This window comes from Lepisosteus oculatus, chromosome 8 (assembly GCF_040954835.1).
Source record: "Lepisosteus oculatus isolate fLepOcu1 chromosome 8, fLepOcu1.hap2, whole genome shotgun sequence".
Taxonomy (NCBI): Eukaryota; Metazoa; Chordata; class Actinopteri; order Semionotiformes; family Lepisosteidae; genus Lepisosteus; species Lepisosteus oculatus.
The window spans coordinates 50653889-50676314 of NC_090703.1; the positions used below are offsets into that span (position 1 = coordinate 50653889).

The 22426-nt window shown below is 53.0% G+C and overlaps 1 protein-coding gene across 7 annotated transcripts in view; it reads right to left on the reverse strand.

Moving 5' to 3' along the window:
- Positions 1-623: 623 nt before the first annotated feature.
- Positions 624-22426, reverse strand: part of bcorl1 (BCL6 corepressor-like 1) — a 29156-nt gene continuing 7353 nt past the window's right edge. For 2 of the 7 annotated variants that reach the window (XM_015351750.2, XM_015351751.2), the window contains exons 2-13: positions 13944-14102; positions 12483-12573; positions 9509-11851; positions 8479-8617; positions 7408-7821; positions 6816-7012; positions 6101-6373; positions 5528-5694; positions 4905-5050; positions 3712-3789; positions 2938-3094; positions 624-2335 (exon numbers count right to left, since the gene is read on the reverse strand). In XM_015351750.2, coding sequence (XP_015207236.2) covers positions 2074-2335; positions 2938-3094; positions 3712-3789; positions 4905-5050; positions 5528-5694; positions 6101-6373; positions 6816-7012; positions 7408-7821; positions 8479-8617; positions 9509-11851; positions 12483-12573; positions 13944-14102 — 4426 coding nt within the window. In that variant the 3' untranslated portion in view covers positions 624-2073. The other 5 variants (XM_015351749.2, XM_015351754.2, XM_015351752.2 and 2 more) reach the window with 5 other exon arrangements.

Consider the following 22426-nt stretch of genomic DNA (forward strand, 5'->3'; position numbering starts at 1 on the left):
TGGTCGAAGTGGCTGTTGGTTTAGAAACAACTGTAAAACCTGTGAGACTGAACTCAAAAGGCGCTTTCTCTGAAAGGAGAACCTTTCCTCCCACAGTCCGAAGACATGCTGGTAGGTTACTTCTGGGAAAAACCGGCCCTGGTTGGAATGTGTGTGCACCCTGCCTTGAGCCCATTGCCTGACAGGCTCCTGCCACTTGGCTAAAGCAGGGGACTCGGTTAGCATGGCGCAGTTCTCCTTTTGCTGTCTTTTAGCAAGCAAACAAAAGGTTGGTTTTTGTCCTGCTATGCCTCAATGCAAATTACGGGAACTTAAAGGTTAGCAATATTAAAATGGTCACTGTCAGATCCATTTCTTCTGGTATTCTAAGGTTTTCATGAAGCGCCAATTTCGTAAATGTGAATGCCTGGCGCCCCCTTGTGGCCACGATTAAGACGCTGCCTTGTTACAGTGGCGGTGCATTTTGGGTCAGATCGCAATAGTGTAAGCGGAGCCGTACTGGCTGCACCGCAAATAGAGAATTAGTTTTCAAAAATCACTAACCTCACCTAACAAGCTAATACGAAAAGACACTACTGCATGTATATATAGCTATCGTCTGATATAAAGAACACCACAAGCAAGACTTAACAACCATGCTTTATTCTGTATGTTGTTCCTTTTTTAAAAAAAATGCTTAATTTGCCTGTCCTCCTTCGATTCCTAACCAGCGCATAAGCAGCACGCCCACGAGGCGTGACGTCATCGCGGCCAGCCCGCACAGTGACGAGAGACACTGCGCAGGAAAACGCACGTCCTTGTGTTGTTTCTATATTCATTTTCTTTTAAATATCATTTATTGTTTTAAACTTCAGAAAGGAAATCCATTGATTGTCAAACACAAAATCTAGTTTAGCACCAGTACAATAAAACTGTACTTTTGCTTGTTAAAATATGCATGGAGAAACACAAAAAAATGAGAAAAAAAAACAAAAACCTTTGAACCAAGGAAAAATTATATATATATAATGTTTCATTTTTACAGCACCAACCATACAAACCAATCTTATTAAATCATATTACACACACAGAAAAAAGGAAAATATATTAATCATAACAAAGTCTATTAAATTAAGCCAAGGAAACAAACCAAACACTGTAAGTAAATAAAAGTTTCCACCAGACATGGAAGAAGCAATATCATTAGAACAGGAAAAGGATGGGAAGGTCAGAGGTCACCTATCCTTCCCATGATCCTCCAGATTCAGTACGCAGCTCAGAGTTTTGGGCATCTGCAGGAGAACCAACATGTCCTACCGTCCTGCAACGTCTGTCTCCGAAAAGCTCCAAGTCCACCCGTTCACAGACACAGATGCTCTCTTGTTCTGGACTCGCAGGACAGTCACAGCGGCTGAGGGCAGTAAGGAGGGGTGGCCGGGAGAGCCACGCCGGAGGTGCTGCAGGCACAGAGAACCAGCCCAGAGCCGCCCGGTCAGCTGTGCAGCTCCGCCAGGCCACTCCCAGGAATCTGGAACCTTTGCAAGTCACTTCACTTCAAAGAAAGCGTGTGGCCAGGGGTAAGGTGTGGGCATATCTGTGGTTCACCAAAATACTAAATTATTGAAAACGCAGGAGAAACCAGAGCCGACCGCAAAGCCTGACTTGAAGATCACCGAGGTCAAGTTCTTCAGATACAATCGGTTTAGCGGTGGCCAGCAGGTGCCCTGTACTTCAGAAGAACCCGTCCACGCAGTCCAGGCCTCTGATCGTGGGGACAGGTCAGTCTGCGGCCTGCCCAGGCCCACCTGACCGGGCTGGACCCCCGCTTCTTCGCTAACCACTCAGGGCTGCGGGGGACCGAGGACAATCCCCGTCCGAGAACATTCAGTTGAATTCGGAAAAACAAAAATGTAACGTTCACTGGGCTCATATAAAAATTCCACCTGGAGCCCTGAGGTGAAACTAAAAAAAAAAACTTTTTAAAATGTGGTTTTGCGCCTTTGTCTTAAAAGCTCAACCTGAAGAGCTGCAGAGCGACGTTTCTGTCCAGCTGGCCTGTGGCTGCCCCCCTGTCCTGAGCAGGTCAGTCCGGCGCTACAGCTCGGCCGGCTCGTCCTTCAGCACCTGGACGGAGGAGCCCAGGAGCTCCTGCAGCTCCGGGACACAGCGCACCAGCTCCAGGCTGCTGTCCCTCAGCTCCTGGGGCGCAGACATGAGCTGGCTGACCGACACCTGGCTGACGAACTCCGCCTGCGGGAGGCTGGCAACCTCCAGGTGAGGGTATCGCGCTCGGAATATCCGCGCGGACATTTTGAGACGCTTCAGGACGTCGGAGAGGAGAAGCCAATTGCAGAAGCTGAAGACACAGAGAGAGAAGCAAGACAGCTGTGAATGGAAGCAAAACTCAGTCTGAAACAATCTTCCAGCTCTAAGGTTGCTGGTTCGTGTCCCACAGACGGCAGAGGAATCCTACTCTGCTGGGCCCCTGAGCAAGGCCCTAAACCCCAGCTGCTCCAGAAGTGCCGTATAAATGGCCAAACCTGCTCTCTGACCCCCAGCTTCTCTCCCTGTCTGTGTGTCTCATGGAGAGCAAGCTGGGGTTTGCGAAAAGACAAATTCCTAATACGAGAAATTGTATCTGGCCAATAAAGAGAGCCTATCTTGTCTCCTTTCTTTCACCCAGCTCACATCTCTTAGTTCAATGCAGGAAATAATCTCCTAGTTCAGCTCAGTACAGCTCCTTCTGCTTGCTGTTATGTGCTTGAAGGCATGACACCGTAACCATTCATTCGGGCTTTACATTATTTTGCACTGTTCACTGCAGGTAAGCTATTGGACAACAGTGTATCCTGATTTGAAAAAAAAAGATAAAAGCATGAACTTGGGAGTAAAACAGTCTGTAACAGTTTGTCACACACTGGTCAGGACACACAGCTGGACCAGCACACAGCCACTCACCCCTGGGACAGGGTCACTTGGACATGATAGCAGGGCAGAAGAGGCTCTGTGGAAAACTCAAACAGGAAGCAGTCTTCCTTCTCCTCCGCATCCCTGTCTTCCTCCTCCTCCTCAGGGGGGGAGAGCAGGAAGTCCCAGTTCACCTCCTGGTTGGTCTCTGGAGCACACAGACAGACAGATGGCATCTCACAGCCCATCCCAGACTCCTCCTCAGCTACTGCTCCAGGAGGTGAGAGTTTTACTTCTGCTCTACAGGGGCAGCAATGACTGTCGTTCAGACCACGGCCGGTGTTAATCCATACTCTTCCTCTAGTAGTACTGTGTTCGCACAGCTGGTTCACATTAGGATGGACTTAATAAAACAATCAAATATTAAATAATAAAGATAACTTTAATAAAGAACAGAATCTTAATTAACTGGATAATCAAACATAGATAATAAACAAGCAGGTGCTTTTGACTTTTACATGATACTAATCACAATAAGATTCCATGCCAATGAATCAGAAACACCATATGGCACCAGGCCAGACTTGAGCACCAGCGTCATCTTCTGCAGTTCCACTAGGGTGGGGCAGGGAGGGACACTCAAGCAGTATCAGCAGAGCAGCAGCCTGCATGGGAAGATATTCTTCCTAATTCCACTGGCACTTTTATCCAAATCAGCCTCATTTGCACCCATTCACACAGCTGGGAGTTCGACCCTCACCCCTGCTCCACACTGCTGCCTATAACCTCACTTGGCACAAAAAACAGAAGACAGTCATGTCTTACCGAACATAGAGCTGCTGTACAAATCCCAGCAAAGCTTGGCATCGTCCTCGCTGTGACCCTCGAGATCAGCAAAGTACTCTGCGAGAGAGAGGAAGCGATCAGAAAGAGTTCCTGCAGTCATCTGTCTGCTCTGCACTCAACTCGCTGACCTTAGCAAGGCCCCTCACGGCAATGAAAGCAGTTACCATCTGTGGCCAGTTTAACAAATAATTTTCCCCCAATTAATAGTTTCAGAATAAATAACAGTGTCGACGGTGGGGCTCTCCAGCATAGGCCTGTGCTCAGAGTGTGGGCAGAACTCTACAGTCCAAACAACACCGTTCTGAGTCTTTGACCTTCGCAGTGTGGTTTGAGCACCCCTGGGCTCAGGTGGGCTCGGGTCAGACTGATCGCTGTGGCTTTGCTGGATACCAGTGCACCTACAGACCTGCAGATGAGAGCTGCATCACCCCTCCAGGGTATGTGAACGCTGCTGTGGAAAGTGTGCATTTTGCAGAGGAACTTGCTCTAGTACAGTGACAACAGCAGCGAGTCGAAGCCCAAAGGCACTGCCCCAGCCCAGTCTGAAAGGCAGAGAGGCAGAGGATCCCCACAGTGGTGGCCAAGCCTGGTCCCCAGAGCCTCCTGGCCCGGGTCTCCTCTGAGACTCGTGCTCTGCTGAGGACATACAGGAGATGGCCTTGTGCTGAAGCAGTCCAGCGTCTGGGAGTGAGCACAGCGCACATTACACAGATGGGGGAGGCACGGACAGGTATCTGCTGGTGTCCATGAGCAAAGATGGTCTGTGGAACACAAGGAACTCCCCCACTTTCGACAGCAGGGAGTTGGAGGGGAAAATCCTTGCTGGTCGAAGGGAAAGAATTCAGAGGAGAGTTGCCAGAGGGCATTTTCCAATGCTAAAGAAAGAGGCAGAGGACTGGGGTTCTTGCACAAGAGCTGAGGGCAAACAACAATTAGCTAAACGGCTCCTGTGGACGATCATTCAAGTTTATGAGCAGAACGGGATGAAACCATGAAGACACAGGCACAAACTCAGCTGGAGGCCTCCCAGGGTGCCAGGGGGCTGTCCTTCACACCTGCAGAGGCCTGAGCCCACTCTTGTCATGTAAATCGCGGACATTGCACAGAACGATACTCCGTGTAACAAAGGACGAGACGCACCAGAGCCTTAACAACACCGCAAGGGCGCCTACCTGTGAGGAAAGCCTTCATGGTGGGGCTGGAGGCCAGCTTGAGCGCGGTCTGGCCGGAGTACGTCGCGAGCGTGGGGTCCGCGCTGTGACCCAGCAGGATTCGCACCACGTTCAGGTGGTCGTTGGCCACCGCGTCATGAATCGGGCTGCGAAAACAGTCGTAATCATCAACACGCACACCTGGGACAGGCACCACACCCTCGCTGTACCGATCTGTGAAACTCAAGACGAGCACTCCAGTTCTCCTGTCGCACAGTGGCAAACTGTGTTATTCTGGGTTCTGCTCCTGACTGGGCAGTGGGTCTGCATGGTCACCCAGATTCCTGTCCTGTGCTCTGGGCCCCTTGTTACTGTGACTCTTACCAGGAACAAGCAGCTCTCTGTTTTGTTTTGCATTTACTTTGTGAGTTATAAAAAAGGTTTATTCCCTGCTGGAAAGAGAAAGAAGGAAACACAATGTTTCGGCTGTGGAGCCTTCTTCAGGTGCTTTTTAGTTTTGTTACGACTAACAACCGCAGCGCTGTCCTGAATCTTTGCCACAGATCTACAGTGCTGTGGGCGGTGCGGCCCGACCCAGCAGACACACACGACTGGCGCGGCGCAGTGCCCCTCCCGGTGCCTACCGCGTGCCGTCCTGCGCGCTGCAGTTCACGTCCGCCCCGTGCTCCAGCAGCAGCGCGACGATGGCGCCCCAGCCCCGGGCACAGGCCTCGTGCAGCGCCGTGTAGCCCGCGTTGTCACGGTGATTGACCTCGCACACCTCCTTCTCCAGGCAGTACAGCACCACCTCCTGCAGGACGGGAGAGGGGGAGGAATAGAGGGAGGGAGAGGGAGAGAAAGAGGGGTCACAAAAGAAGCAGGAGTGGGACTGGCTCTTGACCACAGCTAAAAACAATACAACCCCTCTCTCGCTTGCATGAGATAAAAATAACTTGAAGAAAACTCAAAGAAAGAAGCTGCGCAGGCATGGAGCTGACCGGCGCTGGACTATGGATGATAACGCTCATGAAAGACCAGTCCAGTGTAGCCAGTGCTTTCGCTGCTCAGCCAACCCCTTCGTTTCAGGCCGCAGCGCAGTGGCAGCCTCTGCATTCAGGTGCTTCTCGTAGTTTCCTGTCAGACTCGTCGGGTCTTAATAACTCCCAACGCTGAGAACTCCAGCAGCCCCGGCCCGCCCCCTCCTCCAGGAGCCCTACCTGGTAGCCCAGGCGCGCCGCCCTCTGCAGCAGAGTCTCCCCGGCGTTCTTGTTGACAATCAGCCTGCGCACCTCGGGGGGGGCGGGTCGGCCGGGGGGGGGCGTCGACTCCGGGCCCCCCCTCCTCCCGGAGCTCCCTCTCCTGCCCGGGGAGGGGGAGGACGCCCCCTTCAGGGTGCAGCCCGTTCCTACCGGCCTCTTCGCGGGGGGACTCTCCGCTGCGGCCAGCAGAGAGGCTGAGCACTTGCCTAAGCTGCCTCGTCTCGTCTTGACCTGTAATGTAAAAACACGGCGTAAGGAACGAGGAAGAGAAACCCGGGGCAACACCGCTTGCGGAAACAAAGACCCGTCCGCATCCTTCTTACAGCCTGTAGTTACTGTTCTCGCCAGAAGAGGGCGATGTAGCTCTACTCTAGTGCAAAGTTTAAAAAAGTCCACCTTTTGGCTGCACAAGAATTCAAGCAGAAAACGCACTATGCGTTACTACAGATTGTCTTGAAAGTAAACTAAAATTAAGTCCCCAGGTCCGTATTAAGAATCAACATGCCAATTGATTTGCCACTGCTTACTGTAAAGGATCACTGAAGTTTGGAACAAACGGCAAATGATTGGGGAAAAAAACATCTATTTTATATTTTTAACGCCAAGCAGCATTTTTTCCTCCCACGCATCTGTGCTTTGTTGCTTCCGTGCGAGAGCTCTCCGGACAGCGTACCTTCCTCTCCTCCTCCGCCTCCACCAGGTGCTTGCTCTTGAACTTGCGCTTCCCCGAGGGCTTGTCGCACGGCTCCGGCTCGCCGGCGGGCTCCGAGCGCCGCAGGGCCCCTGAGCGCGTCGGCAGTGCCCTCCGGAGCGCGGGGTCCGGGCTGGGGCCCCGGCACGGCGGGGGGGCGCAGCGCCGGGGGAGGGAATCTGCAGGGAGACGAGCGCGTTACAGCCCGCACGCTACCCGGGGAGGGGGGAAACACCACGCAACTACAGCCACCCGGGAAGAGGAGGAAATATAACGCGAGCAAAAACGCAGAAATATCAAGTCATCCCTCTTCACCGGCAAGGGCTGCCCCTGAGCCTTTGAAAGCCGGGTTACTGGCATTTTAAGAAATGCTAATGAACTCGAACGTGATAAATGACGCGCGTGTAACTCGGTGGAGATACTCAGCCCCTCTGACGTTAAAAGGCATCTCTGTGAACCAGGTGTCAACACAGCTTTTACACTCCAGGCTGCCTGAATGTTTCCCACCCCGCCTCCAGCCGCTGCCCTGGCAGAGGAGCGGCGCGGCGCGGCGCTAGGGGGCGCTGTGCCGTACCTGCCCCGGCGCGGGCGGCCTGCCGTGTGGTGACGCAGCTCTCCTCGGCCTCCTCCTCCTCGGCCCGGTCCCGCTCCGTGATGTACTCCCCGTTCTGGTACTTCCGGTTGCGGCGCCTCCTGCGCTTCCTCCGGGCGGGGGCCTCCGGCTCGCCGGGCGGCGCCGCGCCCCACCCGCCGGGCTCCGGCTGCGGACGGGAGCGCGAGCGCGGGCGGCCCCTGGGCCGGCGGAGGGGCGGGGGCGGGGAGCAGCTCCAGTCGTCCCGGGGAGCCCCCCCTACTCGCCGCCGCCCCCGTCTCAGTTTGGGGGTGCTCTCTGCGGGGCCCCCCTCCCTACTCATCCAGGCGGGGCTCCTCGGCAGGGAGACGGGCACCTCGCTGCTCCTGGGGCACGGGAACGAGCGGCCCAGGCCATCTGTGTGACACAGGAGTGTCAGTTTCCACACTGCGCTCACACTCAGGACAGGTACGGCCACCTTCCACCGGGGAGATGAGCTGCGAGCAGATATATGACCCTCCTGGCAGAACAGCCTCTTGTAGGCAGCAGCGCTACCTGAATGGCTTAAGCCAGGTCCCCTCGGGGCTGGCTCTTCACCGCCTCCAGGGTCACCCGGTCAGGAGTGACTGCCTGGGCGCCCCCCTGAGCCTGTGCCCCCAGTCAGGCAGCCGTGAGCTACACCACCGTCAGTGAGAGCGCCGGTCAAGAGCTCAGCCACCTCCGCTGGCACAGGGGCCGGCCGAGCGGCTAGACCACCCGAGAATCCAAATCGACGGGTGTCAAACAGAACTCGTAATAAAACAATCTACAAGTCCCTTCCCGCAGCCTGTAAATTATAAATCTCTTGCAGTAAATGACACACTTGCCCAAATGAAGCATCTACTTAAAACATCGGGATTTTCCAGCAGACAGAGGTGACCCAGGTGGCTTAGCGTGAACCAGCACTGGGCATACAGCAGTCACCTGCGCCAGTCCTCACAGGCTCCCTGGCTCTCCTTAAAGAGCAGCCAGAACAGAAACAGACGTCAGCACAGAGCCCGAGGTGCACCCAGACGCTGGCCCTGCCATGCTCACCTGCTGCACCGGGAGCAGGCGCGCTCCTGTGTGCCAGACTCCCTCTCCTCCTGCGCTTCCTGCCCAGCCCCTCGCTCTGTGGGCACGAGGGCACCTCAGGCGGGCTCTCCTGGGGCACAGCTGCCCACCGCTTCCTCTTCTGCAACACAAAAACTCCTCCGTCAGCCCCCGACAGCTGGGACACCTGCCCCCCCACTTCCCCACTGGAGAGCTCGCCTGGTGTGTGTGATGGGAGCGCACTCTCTACGCAGCTGGGCCAACCCGTCCCCCTGTCTCTAACCACTGATCCAGTTCAGGGTCATGGGGGGAGCCCGGGCCTATCCAGGCCAGCAACAGGCGCAAGGCAGGCTACACCCCGGGCAGAACGCCAGGCCACCACAGGGCAAACACAGGCACAGACGATGCCAGGTCACCTGAGCACCCAGAGGAAGCCCAGGGAGAACGTGCAAACTCCACACAGTTGGCACCCCAGGCATTGAGCCCGGGGTCCCAATGCCGTTGGGGGGCAGTGCTAACCACAGTGCTACCGTGTCACCCCTAGGTGGCAATATATATCTTAATATGAAAATAGCCCTTTATTTTCTTTTAAGATCTAAAAATAAATACAATAAATAAAAATGTTGTTTGTTGCATTTCAAAGTTGTACTTTTTTTCAAAATCCTTTTCTAATCCCCAAAGTGTTACATAAAAATGAGGAATTAAATACTTGATGAGTATTTGCCTCCATATCAACATGATCACTATTAGGGTATCACGATTTTACAGAACTCTCCTCATTTTAATTGATACGGTAATTGCTTTTTAATTACCTCAAAAGATCATTATGTGCCACACTCGTAATGTGAAGCACTATGCTATGAATACAGAGGAAAAGCCGGACAAACTCTAAGATGCCAACGCTGTCTTTCAGGCAATGGTTACTATTCCAGTTTGGTTCTGCCTTCCTCCAAGAAGGCAAGGAAATGGAGCTCTGGAAAACTACCGCACGGAGGGGACAATAAAACACAAATCGGCTCGAGAGCCGCAATACCTTCTTCGGCCGATGGTCCTCATCTGCCACCGCGCTGTCCGTCTCCTGCTTCTTGGCAGACTTCTCCATCCTTCTCCCGGGACCTGGGGACGGCAGCTCCTGGGTCCTCCTGGACTGGCCGCCCCGGTCCTTGCCTCCGGAGGGAGCCTGCCGTGCCTCCGGGGCGCCGTTCCTTTTCCTCTCCCGGCCGGCCCCGGCGGCGCGCTGGCCCTTGAGCATGGACAGGGTGATGCCCTCCAGCTTCACGCAGGGCGAGAGGTGCTCCACCTTCCTCTCCTCCTGCGCTCCCGCAGTCTCCCCTGGGCCCCGGTGTCTCGGGGTGGGGCTCTCGCCATCGCACTGCGCTTCCTCGGGGGCCTTGCTCGCCACCTCCAGGTCAGCAGCTTGTTTCCCGTCTTGCTGGCAGGCAGGCCTGTCCGGGCTGGCGTTCTCCAGCCTCTTTGGCGTTTTGGAGGGGGGGCTCTCCGCCACGCTTGGCTCTTTAGAGGCAGCTTCCTGGCCCCCAGCCTGCAAAGGGACTGCTTCCGTTTCCCTGGTGTCAGCAGTGGCCAGATCACAGGCGGCTTCACAGGCCCGCGAGGACGTCTCCAGAGCTGTGTGCTTCACTATGTACTCCAGGTTGGACAACGGCGATTTGGCTTTGTCCCACTTCTCCTCTTCTCCCTTGGGTGGGCTCTGGTGAAGGAGACCGCCCTCGCTGACCCCCCCGGCCCTCACATGGGGGCTCTCCTGCATGGATTTCTCCGGCACGGATACACCAGAGCAGGGAAGTAAGCTCGGCAGGTGCAACAGGGGTGTGTCGGCTGGCCGAGAGATGGTGTTTCCACCGTTTATCTGGCAGGGAGCCAGGAGATTAGCAGAAACAGACAGAGTTATGGGTAACATGTTGGTCTTGAGTGGCAGGCACTGTTGCCTGCCTCCCGGGAGGCTACTGTTAGGGTGCTTGTTCGTCTGGGCTTGGTGGATGTCTTTCGTCTTGGGTGTTGCCTTCTTTCCCTTAGAAAGCAGCTGATCGCCTTGGTCAATGATGGAGATGGTTTCCTGCTTGGCGATGTTCTGAGGGTCGTCCACAAAAGCTGCGTCTTTGCTGCGCAAGGTGGCCGCCAGGACTGGACTGGCCACGCCCACGTACGTCCCGGGCAGGCTGCTGAGGGAGCCCTGCGCGGAGCTCTTAGCCCACGGCGCAGAGGCTTCTGGGACCTGGGAGTTCAAAAGCCCAACGGGCTTCTTTGCAAGAGCGGCACCGTTTCTCAGGACGTCTGGGAAGATGGGGTAAGGAGAAGCAGGCCCGAAGCTCACGGCCTGGGCTGGCAGTGGACACTTCAGCGACGCCAGCTCATTCTGCCCCGATTCCACTAGGGGGAGCTCCCTCATCGGCGAGTTTCTGCTTAGATCCATTGTGGTTTTCTGACGCTTGGACTTCGTGGACAAATCCAGGGGCACGTCTCTGTCTTCGGGAGAGGGGGCCAGAGACAGCTCTTCCAGGGCCATCGGGGGGGACTTTAAGCGAGCGTACGCCAAGGGGGGCTTGTCGGCGTAGGGGTGGGGGGTGCTGCTCTCCAAGCGGCCCAGCAGCCTGCTGTGTGCGGCCGTGTGGCTCAGAGGCAGGGAGCCGGTGGGGCTGTAGCAGACGGGAGGGTGAGGAGAGAGTGACAGAGCCGGCTGCTTCAGCGGGAGAGCGAGCGGGGCCGAAGACGCCGAGTCCGGGCCGGAACACAGCTCCGGTCCCGCCGTGGAAAGCTTGGTGCTCGACTTCTGCGCGGCGGAAGGGGATCTGGGCTCGGGCGTGAGGGTCCTGCCCAGGGGGAAATGGTAAGGGAGGGTCCGCAGGGGGGGGGTCAGGCCGGAACCTGAGCTCTGCAGCTGACATTCCGGTGCGAACTGGGCGACGAGGGGGTCTCTCAAAGCCGCCAGGGGGGCCGTGCTTGTGGGCAGAGTTATCTTGCACACGGGCGTGGGGGGCACGAAGGCCACGGTGTGCGGGGGGCTGAAGAGAGGGGCGCCCTGGAAGCCCAGGGGCAGCGTGACCAGCGGCGGGGCCGCTCGGCCAGCGCCGGAGCCCAGACACACGTCCGCGCTCTCCATCTTTCTCACAGGCCACAGCTGCGCAGGAGAGACGGGCCCCCCGGCGCCGCTGCCCGGGGGGGGCTGTGTCTGCGGGGGTGCTCTCGAGGAGACGTCCGCGCCCCTGGGCTCGGCAGCCGGGCCCGGCTGTGACTGCTGGCCGAGGGGAACATCGGCTTGGAGCTCGGGGGGCAGCGCTGGCGGCGGGGGCTGCCCGACCATCCTCTCCGGAGACCTGCTCGAAGCGCTGACCTCTGCGTTCATCTGGGTGGCATCCACCTGGACAACAGAAACCAGCACATGGAAAACTTCGGCCTGGAGCTCTTTCGCCAGGGACTGCTTCAGCGCAAGCCCTGCTGTGTGACTGAGAACTCTCCAGGTCATCACTGCCAGCAAGACTTCGTTCTCTATAGACTTACCTGGGTACAAAATGTAGGGCACAAAATCCAAACATCTGGCTGTTTGTGACCATGAATACCCGCTTCACTTCACTCTTCACTCGCACAGCTCCATCTCATATCACTGAACCTTACGCACTCACCAAGGTCTTTTTGACCCTTGCAGTATACGGTGAATATGCTTTTGTTATAACCAACTGAGACTGATGCAGTCAGCTAACAATGCAGAATAAGAATACAGAGGCATTTTTAAAGGAATCCTTGGATGCTTCCCTTTAAATAGGGGGAATTTGTCTGTCTTTGCTTTGACAAATGTAACATTTTGGGATTATAAATGTGGGCCCGAAAGCTGTTTCTGCTGGTTCAGGATGCAGGTTCGAACTCTCAGTGTAATGCAAGTAGCGAGCAATAACAAAGCATATTAAGAACTCGAATTTCGTCTCACACACGGACATTTCGACCATCTGACTGAAACCCCCCTCAGCTGTTCCCCCAGCGGAAGCCGGTGTTACCTGCACGACGCTGCCGCTAGTGCAGCATTCCTTCGGCGCCGCAGGCTGTGTGCCGGCCCGGGCCGGCTCCTCTTCGGGGTACGGCGCTCTCCTGGCAAACACAGGGGACACACTGAGGCTGCTGACGAGCGCACAGCTGGGGACCCCGCACTGTGGACCTCCCGCGTGACCCCGAAACCACAGCTATTCACACCTGAGTGGTTTTAACCACTAGGTCTCCTGGCAGCCATTGTCAGGCTATTCATGAATCGGCCCCCGCAGGGGCGTGCCTACTGGCGATACTGTGAGCTGCTTCCGTTTCAAAAGGCCAAAACAAAGATTCCAGGGGGCTTGAAACAAAACAAAAGAACCACAGATCACAGTGAAACTCTTATTCCTCTTGAAACTTTCACTACCGGCAATCCTAAATTCTCCGCAAGCCGGCACTGATGAGCCTGATGCAGGACCCTGAGGCCGTATCCAGGCTTGGGCTCAGCTGCACTAATTGAGACACTTTCACCATTAAAAAAACTTTAGGAAATACTCAGCCTCTGAGTATAGATTTTTTACAGGGAATAATTGGAGAAGGACCTGCACCAGGATCGTTACATGAGGTAACATTTCTGCATCACACTATAAATGACAAATTTCAGCACATATCCATCTGTATATATAAATACATGTCCTCCCCCAACAGGCAGAAATTGATGAAGGGCCATTTCTCACTCTGCGCCCTCAGGCCCCTGTAACGCGTTGTGGCTAAAAATGATTCCAAGCCTAACCTAATCATTCACAGTTGTGATCAAGTTATGCTGCTCGGATCATGCTGGGCTTTCTTTTCCCCCCTTTTTTTATCAATTAGCAGCCATTCACACTGTTGTTGCAAGGTGAGGGGGCCTCATTTTTCAGTCAACGACCTCCAGAGAAACAGAATATGCGCAAGACAGCTCCAACAGGAGGGGTGACAAAACACACAACTGTGGCGGCTACAGTTGTGGGACTAAATGCCCAGCAACCCATTAGGCAGGAGGGTCCTGCAACAGCATGCATTTAAAAGCCTCAGGGAACCCTGCCCTGCTCTGCGCTGAGACAACAATCTGGTAAATACCATCACAGCGCTAATCCAATAGAGCAACAAAGCTGCAACATCACAATGCTCTTGTGGAATCTTGCAATAAACTTCCTATTGATTCCTTATGCTGTAAAACAACGAGGGCCTTTTCCCTCAAGAGCTTAACCTCGTGAGCTGCCTACCAGGGATGTCCTGTCTCCTGTCGCGGACAGCACTCAAATCGAAGATTCCTACAACAGACGCAGTCTTTCCCTGCTCCAGCTCTCAGCTCGCATCAGGAGACGCGATGGACGGGCCTTCAGAGACACCGCTGTGCTGTGCATGCAAGAGGCCGCCCTGAATGTCCTCCTGCTGAAAAAGCAGCGCGGGGGGGCAGACGGACAGGCCTCGCGGGCGAAGGCGGCGCTCACCGGTCCTCGTTGATACCGCACATGCGGATCCGGTCGGCGCTGACCCAGCCGTGCACGCTGCTGCAGAGCGGAGGGGCCGACACCATCGCAGGCGGGACGGGCTCGCTCCAGGCTTCGGCGCCGCGCACTCCGACGGGCCCCAGGCTGCACCAGCACCTCCTGCGCAGGAAGGACACGAGTGAGCGTCTCCGGACCAGTGACACAGCTTCTCACCGCTGTCCACAGACACACTGAACACACTAACAGGCCTGGACACACTGGACACACTGACAGGCCTGGACACGCTGGACAGGCTGAACACATTGACAGGCCTGGACACGCTGAACACAATGACAGGCCTGGACACGCTGACAGGCCTGGACACACTGAACACACTGACAGGCCCGGACACACTGAACACACTGACAGGCCCGGACACACTGAACACACTGACAGGCCCGAACACAATGACAGGCCTGGACACACTGAACACACTGACAGGCCCGAACACAATGACAGGCCTGGACACACTGAACACACTGACAGGCCCGGACACACTGAACACACTGACAGGCCCGGACACACTGAACACACTGACAGGCCCGAACACAATGACAGGCCTGGACACACTGAACACACTGACAGGCCCGAACACAATGACAGGCCTGGACACACTGAACACACTGACAGGCCTCAACACACTGACAGGCCCGAACACACTGAACACGCTGACCGACCTTGGCCACCAACAATCCCACAAAACCACAGGCTTATCTGTGGGGCTTCCACAGTTTGCCGGCCCACCACTGACACTGGAGTAAACAGCCAGAGTTTGTTTTTTTTTCTGAAAAAGGTAGAAAGAAGCGTTCTGAAAAAGTTTCAAAGCCATGTTCAGAGAGGTGGAATTTTAAATAACACACTCCGCTGACTGACACTGCTGTTGTTTAGAGAATTTCATCTGGGAAAAAAAAGAGGCCATTGTTTTTCAGTTCAGTGCAAACCCTTAAATCACGCTTAGTTATACACTCAACTTCCTAATCCCAAATCCCCTCTCCGCACACAGAAAACATCTCTCCTGAATTTCCTCTCCCCCCTACCGACATGGCCAACATCCTTGTAGTTCTGGGCCTCGTGTGAAGGTGGCTGAACCCCGAAACAGACCGGTTCGCTCACACCACACCAACAGTCCAGTCTTGCAGGTTGAAAACAGCTTCCAGGGTATTGCAGTGGGGGGACAGCCTCACTGATGTCAGGCTTGTAAGGCACAAGACCCCCGGCACACGACCACCACAAACAGGCTGCTTATCTGCTGAAACAGATCCAGCAAACCTTTGACTTCCAAAGCTACCCCCCCCCCAGACTGAAAGGTTTTTTTGACTAGCTCTGTTTAAAAATAGCAGGCCTGCTGATCGGCACCGCATCCCGTGCACTCACGTGAACGGAGATGACAATACCGCGGCGCACCTCGGCTCCCGCACACGGGAGCCTCTCCGGCAGCGGGCGCCGTTTTCCCTGGGGCCAGCACTCCGCGGGGCCGACTACTGCCCCAGGGCGGGGGTGGGGATGTCTTTTTTTTTTACCAATAGATCCGCAAAAAGCAGCCATTTCATTGGTGCTCGCTCCGCGGAGCCACCGATATCGGGGGATAGGGCGAAAGTCTGTATTTATTTAAGCACTAATCCACAATCACAGCTTTTTGGGAAAAAAAATGAAATAAAAATAAGACTGTCCTGTAGCCCACAGTCCTGTCCGGACTTCACAGAACGACAGTTGAACACAATTAAGCCATATGATTTAAACAACTTCCCGAATGAGTTGTAAACAGACGAATGTCACCTCTCATTCGGGCTGTGCCTGAGCCGAGCACCTCCTCCGTCCCGAGACACTTCGCTGCCTTTCCAGATGCAGTTCCACAGCCACGCGCGGCCGGGAGCAGGCAAGGGGATTATGCTCGGCGCTTAAAGTCCCTGACCACCGTGTACGTCAGTTTTAAACCCCCTCGACAAGGCTGCACATCATGAAGCAAGAGCACAAAAATAAAATCTTCTTACTCACCCGACTTGCAGAGCAGTCCGCCTTCGCTCTCTGCTCTGCTCTTACAACCGGCTGCCCGTGTAGAAGAAGCGTACCTTTTCAGCACGCTATAAATATTTCATAAAATGGGCTGTGCAGTAACGCACGACTGTTTTCACGACATATAAGTGCAACAGAAGCTAGTTCTGCCTGCGTCTAGCAACCTATAGGACGTGTAAGCTGTATACCTGCGCAGGTTTATCACAACATAAGAAGAGCACGCTTCGTTTCTCAGGTGGTCCGAAATGTTGGGACTAAAGAGAAACGCGAGGGAACGCGGTTGTTTTGTTCAAAACACATCCTGTTTTCCCTGAAGAGGAGAGTCTCGGAACGACGCCGTTTTAAAAAGAGAGTGGAGATCCCGAACCTTTTGAACTCGGTTGTCAGAAAGTGTCCTTCTTAAACCCACACGGGCAAAGCCGAGCTGCAACACACACACAAGCCACCGAGCCCAGCGGGTTCCCGGCCAAGCCGCTCTCCCAGCTAAGGTAACATCACATCGGCGGCGGAGAGCAAACAAACCAGCCCTCCGCAAACTCGGGCAGAATACCCTGCGCGTATTGGGTCGCCTTCGGGATGGTATTTTTCTGTCCTCGTGGGAGGAAAAAAAAAAACCTTTGCATTGCTCGATCTTCAGGAACAGGATCGCAGAGAGGAGCCACGCACCGGCAGCACAAGACAGTAGGCACTTTCCCCCTGCGTCTGAAATTCGGTCACATTAAGAGTTCCGATACGGGGCGAGATCCCAGCCAGCAATAAGAGCAACTTATCTCACTGTACCTGTGCGGGGACGCTGTTTAGTAACGTTACTCTCACGAATGCATCGCAGATAACATGCGATTTAAGATCCCTGCGTAGCAAAGTCGACCTTAGCTACTAATATCACACTGCGTTCGCTGGCTACAAATTGCTTCCCAGTGTTAAAATATCTGAATCCGACCGTATAGGCACGAAACGCGCAACGGACAGTCCCGCCTCAGCCCCTACGGAAACCGTTTCTGGGTTTGGAAATAAGATCAGACCGAACCGATTCCTGTTGACTACAGCCGCTGAATAAATTCGTCAAATTTTAGCCACCTCTATCAAATTATATAAACAACCATCTTTCCGTTTTCTTCGTATTATTTGGAGAAACAAATACCTCAAATTAAAGAGTCAGTTGCGTTTCTTTCGTTCTGGTCCGTGGCAGTTCACTAATCTCGCCCGTTTTCGGTTCCGAAAGTCCGACCGGGGGGGTGGGGGGGGTCGTCAAGACAGTCCGTACGGTATCTCAGTCTCCGATGGGAGAGAGGGGCAGATGGAGAGGTGCCAGTATGGGACTTGTAGTGTTTCGCTACCCACGCCCTGTCGGTGACAGCTCGTACAAGGGAGGAGTTGGGACTACAGCGCCCGGCATGCAACGCAGGCCCCAGCCGCTCAAGGGGAAAGGGGATCGCAACGGTGCGCTAAACTGGAAAAGCTCAAGTGCCTGGGAGAGGAGCGAGACTGGGTCCATAGAGACAACGCTCCCGGTTCCGTGCGGACGGCAAACCGGGGCAGCCGGCTCCGCGAAAAAAGGGTTTTCGCGGGCGGCTGTGACAAGCCCACGAAAGTGTGTTCGAAGTGCCTGCAAAGGTAGCATTGCTCGCTGCGGAATTAACACGAGGGGCCGGAGCAGGCGCCTGTGTGTAGGATTAATACCTAACTACTGTAAATTATTCCGAGTCCTCGGCGCTCCAGTCATGGACATTTTTAGGCACGCAAACTGTATCTTCAAACGTCAGGCAAAGAGCACAGTATTTCACTCTCATTAAAAAGGCGGCGAGCCGATGGAAGGAGACAGACTTACACACTTCAAGCCCATTTTAGACACGTTGACTGACCTTAACATGCCAAAACATTACGCTGTAATGCACAACCAAAGGTGAATCGGGCAGCAGTAACTGCACATCTGGCGGATGCGAGAATGCCTTTCTTATAAACTCCGTCTTCTGGCGAAGAATTTTTCAGATCCTTCTTAACATAATTTAAACACGATACCGTGGTAAGAGAACAATTACCACCGCGATAGAAAACCCAATTAAAAAAAAATGTTCAGCTAAGAAAAGCGTGGGACTCCTCACAGACATCAAACCTGCAGGCCAGCTGGCGTTCGCGCCGCGATATTTTCACCTGTATCATCCTGCATTGCCCGATTACTTTCTGAGCCCAAACAGTAGCTTTTAGTCGGCAAACGTCTCATCATTGTGATGTTTCTTTTGACACGTATAACAGCGCCTGAACCCAGAAACTAACCAGTATTGCGACACAGATAACAGAGGGGTCACGACATAACCACGATGATCTATCACGCACAATCTATGAAGTGCCGATCTTCAGTGTAAGCCCTGGTTTACAAATACGTGCATTACGAAATGCTGGGGTAAAGAACTATTGTTTAGTCTCACGCCAAGACCAGACTGAAATCGCCGACCTCAGGCGGAGGGAGGAAAGCAACAGTCTCGCGGCGGCCGAAGGGAGTAGCACAGCGCAGTCAAGTAGCACTAGCTTTTGAGAAAGACGGCCATGTGTTCCCTTTGGTCACAGACCCCGCATATTCCCCCAAGAAAGCACTGCAGCCAAGGAAGAGCGAAACTGGTGCGCATCGTCAACGTCTCACCCCCGCGAGCTCATGCATTCTACACCCCCACAGATTGCGAGTTTTTACGTGTTAGGCCATAAGACACGCACACACCACAGACAAACACGCGGCACGAAATGTGGACAAGTGCAGGACGTAGGGGGAAGTCGGACAATGGCGTGCCATTTTATTTCATTAATATCGAAGAGAGCTGTACCGACCTGCTCTGTACGCCTGCTACTAACACGAATATTACACAGAGTCGGCTCTGGTTATCGCTGTTCCTGGCAAGACAGTCCTGACACACAGAACCAGCGCGACCGGAAAAGAGCGATGTGAGCTGGTGTCGGGGCCACAGGGCGCGAACCGAGAGGCAGAGGCGCCTAAAGCACCCCTTTGGTTCACACGTTTGCGAAAGATGAACGGGAAAAGGTTAAAAAAAAACAGGGAAGGCGGAGAAGATAGTCTGCGCTGAAAACATAAAAAATAAACCCGCCCCGGCCCGGTCTTTCCTGCCCTTACCTCTACATTCAGAACGTGCGGTTGGAAACGAACAATAACGCGTTTGCTTACTGGACTTTCTCCCCGCTGCTAACAGAAGGTCTTTAAATTTCTAGGGGGCTTTGCCAATGAACCCCACCACCTGCGCCCCAGCCCAGCTGCACAGCAGATCAAGGGGGAGTAAGAACCTGCTCTGACAGCTGGATTAAGAAGAAAACGTAGGAAGGCCAGACTGGGCAGAAGCAGACTGGATTGAGCTACTTTTTATTTTTAAAAGCATACTTGAGATCTTTAATGACCGAGCAATCAGGACCCCGGTTTTAATGTCTCACCCATAGCTTGGCTCTACCTACACTACAGATTCTCCTTCCAGGGAGACACGGGGGTCATGGTTTTGCAAATTGGGATCCAGAGCAAGTAGCCCCACCTACTGGTCCACCAACACCTCCTGCAGCATCGAGATGGCTGTCCTCAGGGCTCCCCCCCTGTGCTGACCAGGCCCGGCCCTGCTGAGCTTGGGATCGGACAGGATCAGGTTGCTAAGGGGTAGCACTGCCTAACACTTGGGACCCTGCCTGAGGATCCCCTACCTGTGTGCTTACTAACGCTGGGGAGTAAAACAAACAACACACTGAGTTTTAATAAGGAATATCAAGGAAACGGTCACATCAGCACCGAGAAGGGATGATCAACAGTGTGCCAACGGGTCAGTGTCGCCTGTTTGTGCTCCAGCGACAACAAGACAAAGCACCCGGGGCTTTGAGCAGGAAGCGCCAAGCTGCAGCGTTCAAAGAAAGTTAACAACCAATAACAAAAGAACAAACAAACAAAATACCTGGATCAGACTTCCTGTGCCTGCAATCAAACTGTTCCAATAACGTAACAGCTTTGGGGAAACATTGCATAAACCCTGTACAAGCCATTCATTCATTGTCTGCCAATTTGTGTGGTTACTTGTAAGATGTAGAATTTGCAACCACTCCCAGTCTATCCCCCTCGGGGAGTGCACCCCCACAGTTTGCACCCCACTGTTGTGGGGGTATTTTGTGCCACTGGCAGTTTCATGCACAGGGCAGACGTCATGCAGTCGCTGTTATTTTGCTGCTCAGGGTGCACTACAGAGAAATAGGTGTCGAACAATTTCCTATCACTTGATGATGATGATGGTATTTATTTTTCTTTCCTCACACTGTGGTGGAGGGGATGCTGGTGTGAATGGAAGTGTTTGGTTCTTTGCTCACTTAAAGATCAAGCATTTCTGAGAGGGCTTAGTTCTTGTGTTTGTCAGAATAATGGCATGGGTCTGGACATTGACCCCCCAGAACCCTAGCAGCATTCCTTCACACCAACAGCTCAGCTGCGTTACAGAAATACTTTATATATGTGGAGCACCGAAAACAAGATCACGTGAATTCATGTACTGTAGATATTGTTGGATGCACACCTAGTACATTGTCCTGCTCTAATCCGGCATTTTCGGATAACATCTGCGCACATCGAGGACTTGAAGTAGACACCCCACGGCACTGCTCTCCAGATCAGGAAGTTACTGTGAATTTGTAGGTAGTCCCAAAGCACTCACATTTTAAAAGTTTGCTGAACTCTTTCTAGGAAAGCTGTCTGTAGTTCTCCCAATACCAACCACACAAAAAAAAATTCAAATAACAAAGCTAACAACTATCGTTAATTTGTACATGCAAATCAGTGTCTTTTTTTCCTGTTTCTATGTTAAACATGCTACTCATTGATCATTAGACATCAGCAGAGTGTTTGCGAACTGGTGAAGAGCATACAACTTGGGATAGTGATTTCTCTGTAATATACAGAAACATGTTTGTAGATATATGTGGTGAGGCACTGTTGAAGAGGACACCAAGCACTGTTGTTGCAATGCCCACTTTGCAATGAAGGTCCTCGACAAACTTGTGTTTTACCATCCTGTAATATTTCATGAATGCAACATTCCATTGTTGTCTTGGAAAGCAGAGAGCTCGTTGCTTTGCAGAACACAAGTAATTAGTACAAAATCAAAACATCTCACACAAGGAGGATTCTACAGCTGACTATATGAGGTGTGGTTCACAGGCCAGATGATGATGAAAGACTTGTGCAACAACTTATTATTTGTGATTTCACTACTTCACAACAATATATAACTGTCCCATAGCTTGATTAATAATGCTCCAGTGGCTGTCTGACAGCAGTGTGGAGTATCGCGTGCTGTGGATTTGTAATGGGAAGGGTGTGGGCCCAGATTCTGGGTGAGATGGACAGGGCAGTGCCCAACCCTTCTGCAACTTACTCCACTAGGGCTGCTTCAGTTAAATGGGTATAAATGTAAGTTACCTTAAAATTTGCAGCAAAAAAAATGTCTTATTCAAACCATCCCTGCTTGCTGTTCATTAGTTTCAAGTACACAGGGACTATTCACGCTTTTAAGAGGCCCAGCAATGGAGAGCTTCACTCTAGTCAGCGAACACTGTTAAGCAGCTGGATCTTGGGCAGGTTTTGTAGAACAAAACATTTCAACGTCATCTTTATAAGGGACAGATATTATCATTGTTCTTGTTTTTGGTGTTATAATTCGTCTTCTTTACCCAATATACTGTATATATATGTCCCAGTCATTTTTCAATCTCAAGTTTATGCTAAACTCCTTTTCTCAAAGAAGCACACAAAATAGCCATATACCGGGTCAGGACAATGAAGACAACATGCTATATTTATTTTTTTAAAATTCAGTAATCATTACGATATATATATATCGCTTTTCGTGCAAGCATCACGCGATTCATCGATACAACTGTTCTTCTTTAACAGCACAGCTCATTGAAGGATTGCCAGACCAGAATTTAAAAGCTTTAATATAACATAGCCGGCTCGTCCTGCTCGAACATATACACACCTGGCGCTTTTGAGTCGGAGGTTCTGCACGGCGCATAATCTGCAACACCGAGATTCCATCCTACCTGCAGTTGCATTAATTAAAATCCCTCATTAAAACAGACACCGCTCTGCGATCTCTATACTGTCACAAGGCACACGACACGTAGCAGGCGCGCACGAGCCTTGCTTGTGGAATTAAGCTCGGGCAGGGCAGATCAGAGCAAAGTCGAGGTGCCGAGACCCCGCTTCCGCACAGCAAGGTCACTCCAGGTAAAAACACCACCCTTGCCGATGCGTCGTTTGGAAGGCCATGCTAAGCCTGTTCCGTCTGAAACGCTAACGCTACCTTCGACTGCAGCCATTAGCGACGAGAATGTCTCACACCTAAAGGTCCATAGACGCACAGAAGCAGCATAGAAATACCACCATTATTTAATGATGAGAG